The sequence below is a fragment of the Sitodiplosis mosellana genome, unplaced genomic scaffold, assembly GCF_009176505.1.
Source record: "Sitodiplosis mosellana isolate CC-2019 unplaced genomic scaffold, AAFC_SMos_1.0 Smas_scaffold_4574, whole genome shotgun sequence".
NCBI lineage: Eukaryota > Metazoa > Arthropoda > Insecta > Diptera > Cecidomyiidae > Sitodiplosis > Sitodiplosis mosellana.
The window spans coordinates 1-5,228 of record NW_022599816.1 but is presented as its reverse complement, the minus strand read 5'-3'; the positions used below and the strand labels follow the sequence as shown (position 1 = coordinate 5,228).

At 36.4% G+C, this 5,228-nt stretch overlaps 1 protein-coding gene across 1 annotated transcript; it reads right to left on the bottom strand.

Annotated features, from left to right (window-relative positions):
- Positions 1 to 878: 878 nt before the first annotated feature.
- LOC129572266 (uncharacterized) lies at positions 879 to 4,736 on the bottom strand. Its single transcript, XM_055452211.1, has 5 exons — positions 4,672 to 4,736; positions 2,661 to 2,984; positions 2,254 to 2,508; positions 1,877 to 2,134; positions 879 to 1,320 (listed from the first exon to the last, which is right to left on the bottom strand). The coding sequence occupies exons 1-5, from the start codon at positions 4,709 to 4,711 to the stop codon at positions 1,001 to 1,003; spliced, it is 1,197 nt and encodes a 398-aa protein (XP_055308186.1). The 5' UTR covers positions 4,712 to 4,736; the 3' UTR covers positions 879 to 1,000.
- Between the last annotated feature and the right edge of the window lie 492 nt (positions 4,737 to 5,228).

Sequence of the window (5,228 nt, the reverse complement as noted above, 5' to 3'; positions counted from 1 at the left end):
ATATAAAGTCACCCAACTACTCATTTGCAAAATCTGTATTCGCACAAAATGATAAATTGATGATGAATTTCTTTCCAAAAAACAAAAACAGTCGAGTTCCGTGCCAAACCACATACCAAATATGCACAGTTGCCCATCACATTCTTGAGCCGCAAATTTTAAAGCCAAATTTTAATTATGCAATCATCATTAATAACATCATGTCAGAGATGCAACCCGAATCAATTTTTTGCAAAACGGATTTTTCCAATGTTCCAGAATACAAAATTCAACTCGTTCAATCGATTGCCGATCGATACATATCGATAAGAGCCACATTCATTGCTAAACAAATTACAATACAGAATCAGGATTCAAGAAAAAGAAAAACAAACACTGTACAGCACTTTTTAGGCAAATAATAATGCATACACATTTTCAAATATTGACATGCTTCACTTGTGTGAAATGCACACCTATTTTGAGAGATAAAATCAATTCTTTTAAATAAAAAAAAACTCCAAACCATAATACTGGGATTTCCTGATGTTTCATTTTAAAAAATCTGTAGCATTATATAATATATTCAAAGGAATACTGATTTAGAATAACTGAGAATAACTCTGCCGAATCATAATTTTACTTAAATGGAAAATATGCGTTGCATAATACTTTGTACATTTTTTCGCCATTTCATTAGCTTTTAGTACTCACTTTTTGATGCCTTTTGAATGAAAATGCTTTTGGGTAGCATTAATGAGCTATAATCGAAACCTTGAAAAAATATAAATTGAAGACTTGAAAAAATATCAAACTAAAGACATGATGTTTTTTTCGTCAATAAGATCTTTCATTAAGTTATATATTCATTATATATATAAATTTTGTGATAACGTTATAACAATAATTCTTTTTGATCGTGTTAATTTTTGCACTTAATCATATAAATCCGTATAAATCTGATTGCTATTGCTAAGATATTGCTTTAAATTTAGTATCACGTTTCAAATTGTTTTTGTGTTCAAAATGAGTCTTCGCTACTTCCATCATAACGCAAATCATCGAACTCGTTCACGGCTGGATACGATGGCAACTGAGAGGGCTCTGTCAACCCTAAATTCTCTCTCATTTGGTTCAATTTCTTTTCTGCCTTCGATATGTCTCTCAGCCACTTTGCACGATCACTAGGATCATTGTTCTCTTTGTTGTCATCGGAAACAAATGCCACAGAATCATCGTGTCCCATTATTTCATCCCCATCATTTTCGATTTGTTGCTCTGACACGACCACCTCTCGGTTTTTCCCCGATCCAAACGATGATCGGTGCAATCCATTCAAACCTTAAAAAATAATTGGAGACCAAATATGTGAAAATTCAAACTTAATTCAGTGCTATCCAAACTTTTTTTCAGCTCGGTCATGAGATCGAGCAAATGTCCACTTAAAAAAAAGAACTATGCACATTTTCAAAGTTAGAGTCCAAATTGTTGTTGCGATAATGCATTAAGGAATGTGAAACTAGTGAATGAAGCTGCATTAACGTATAGGGAGCAGAACATACAAAGGAATTGAAGGTACAATGTAAAGACATTACTCGAAGGAATATTAAGAAAATTGTAATCAGATAGCAAACGTATCTATCACTTGTTTCATTTGGCAAACCAATTTCTTCTTTTATCAATGAAATATCGAATTACAAGTGAGTCTTCTTTGCATTCCGTCGCCCGTAGTCATTCACTTTTTTCTCGCGGCCACAAGTGGTCAAGTGGCCAATAGTTTGGAGAGCACTGACTTAATTGCTTTCTTTAAAATATAGCGTGAAATGTACAACTGTTAGCCCATCATTTGAGGGGTTCACAGCTGCACTTTTGTAAAAGGTGTATAAAAAAAACTGACCATCTCGCAAGCTGTTCAATGGGCCAGTCACATTGTCTGGGTCAATATTGTTGTCATCAGGAACAACTGCCGAAACTGTAATTGGATCATCAGGTTCCATAATGTCATTCACATCTTCCTCGATATCCGCCATACGACCTGAGTCGTATTCGAACAATTCGATGTCATCACCGGGTTGGGTTTTGACTTGTTGCTCTGGAACGATCACGTCTTGGCTTTTTACCGACTCAAACGATGATCGGTGCAATCCACTCGAACCTTGAAAAAAATTTGAAAACCGAACATTAAAACCTCATTGAATTTTTTAAACCGTGAGTCTATCACTTGAAGGGTTCACAGCTGCACTTAGATAAACTGTATTTAAAAAAAAAACTCACCATCTCGCAAGTTATTCAATGGGCCAGTCATATCATTTGGGCCAATGTTTGCATCAGGAACAACTGCCACAACTGCATGTGGATCATCTGGTTCCATGATGTCATTCACATCTTCCTCGATATCCGCCATACGACCTGAGTTGTTTTCGATCATATGTATATTAGCAACTGGTAGGGTTCCCGTTTGTTGCTCTGACACGACCACTTTTCGGTTTCTTACTGAGTGAAACGATGATCGGTACACTCCACTTGAACCTTAAGATAAATTGAAAGCCAAAGATTTGAATAATCAAACTACATTAATTTTTTTGACAATAAAAAACATCGTGAAATGTAGAACTGTTAGCCCATCATTTGAAGGGTTCACAGCTGCACTTAAAAAAAATGTGTATAAAAAAAATACTGACTCTCGCGTAAATTATTCAGGACTCCAGTTAAATCGTCTGGGCCAATGTATTTGCGATTCGGCTCGAAAACGCTCTGAGCTCGGCGATATCGCCGTGATGGTTGTGGTTGTGATTGTGGCAGTGGCGGTTGTGGCAGTAGCGGTTGTTCATTGTCAACAGGCTGGCGTCGAACGTGAACTGAATGGCGCCGGGCAATTCGTGCTGCCGGACGCCGTTGAAACTGCATTCGAGCGAGCTCAGCGTTGAATTCAATCACCACTTTCGAATTGAAAATGCGTGGCGTCTCATTCAACTGAGTCAAATACCGCGACATCAATCTTGTGCCTTGAAACAGAAAAATAAACAGTGGTTGACAGCTACACATATCGAAATTTTGTATAAAAAATGAAGAGCCGGGCCAAAGTTTTTATGATTCCCATTTTATTTCATTTTCTCCGATTTAATTCAGATTTCAATCACTTCGTTGCATTGTAGTAGTATGAAGTAATTGAGGTGTATGGACTAACATGGACGAAGCGTATATTAAACACAATTAAACACACACACACAATGAGAGAGAGAGACCGAAGAGCAACAGACTTCGTTCACCGCAAAATGAGCGCATCACATTTATCGCATAAATCTATCTTATGAATTTATTCAACGCGATGGATTTAGCGCATAACAAAGCCTGACTAGAGCAATACAATCTCGCCCAGTTTATTCAAAATTCGCGCTAGATTTGCTGCTGACAAAATGTCAAACGAGAATTTGTGCAAAGCATTTGTCAAAACAGCTTCACACATAAAATCACAAGCTGATTACAACAATTTAAATTCTGAATTACATACACACCACTTGCAACGGGCGTAATTGCACATTCAAGTCAATAAATAAATCGCAGATGTGATTTCATTCATCTCTGAAAATGAATCAAACTCAATTCAATCGACAAAGATAGAATTTTCCTTCGAATTTATATTGATTTTTGAACACAGTTTCCACAGCAAATCAACCGCTCAATAATTTGAGCGTAATATTCAATTCCATGCAGTGTGAATTATCGATCAAAAAAATTCACATTGGAATGCAGTGGCATTGGGTGTCACATTGGTTGTAAAGAAAATTGATTTAAAATTTAAATAGAATCAAGTAAGAATTGCAATGGGATTTCGGTGTGAGAGGTGAGAGCAAGGTAAGAGAGGGAGCAGAGAGACAATGAAGCACATACGAGCGGAATGATTAAGTTACATGTGTTATACATGTTGCCTGTTTATAAATAAACAACGAACTGATTACATTCTTCTCTATTTTTCACATGCATAATTTTTTGTTACGCTTCTGTATCGGTGTTTCACCGCAAAATAAAACACAATTAAACACACACACACAATGAGAGAGAGAGAGAGAGAGAGAGACACACACGAAAAATAAAACAGCGCACTGTTGCTAGTACACACTCACGCACATCTTTTGGTGCTTTGGAATGAGCATTCGATTTTGGTATATTGTTATTGTTACTTTTTGTTATTACAACTGCATATTTCTAATGGGAATAATGTCAATTTTGTGCCCATCAAATGGACCAGTGTTTGCAGCACCAATTTTTTTCGTTTAAAACTATACTATCCACAATAGCCTTGAAAATAATCTTTTTCACTAAATAATTTCAGCACATTGAATTTTCATTCCACATTCAATTCAATTGTATTACACTTGGACAAGGCACTTGGTTTTGCCTTGAATTCTCTACCCAATTTATCAATCGAGTGATGGCCGATTCAGTTCACATCAACTAAAATGTCCATAAAAACACTGTCAATCTGTTGTTGTTGTATTTTCGTTGATTTGGAAGATCGGATGATTAAAATGGTCCGAATGAGAAAAAAAATAGAGAATGAAAATACTTTTTTCGGAGCGTTTGACGCACACGATTCAAGTTTGATTTGTGTATGGAAATGACGATGTAAGTTGAACATTAAAACTGTTGTCCATTCACAGTTCACACAATATTTGTTAAACATTTACTTACATCGACGGTAAATAATTTTCTCTTCGATTTTTATTTTCATTGCGACGAAACAAAACCACAGACGAAAAAATTGAACATGACACTGGTGCATTGACAACCAACAAACGTCACTCAGCGTCGCGATGAGTTCATTCAGTAATGAGTGCGTCTAACGACGAAATAAACTGAAATAAACTTGACTGAATCAACTCATCGCAGATTCGTGTTTTACTTTGTTTTGTTAGTGTGGTGCAGGAGGTGTGACTTTTGATAACACGTGAATGTGCTGATGGTGTTACAAAACCGAAATCAATTGCCGTTTGTAACCCGAGAATCGGCATCGTATCAAAATCAACAACAGCTGTTTTCATTTTGCAAGACATATTTTCAAATTTGCCAAACAGAGAACACATACCGACCGGCTTAATTTTTTCTCCACTGAACGCTCGTAATCTCGTCTTTGTTCGATGCAATTCGATCTCTGTGTCCAACTGTCTGTAAACACTCAGCGGTATTACGTTGATTTGTGCACCCGTGTCGATTTTAAATGCGACTAATTTGCCATCAATCCAAATTTT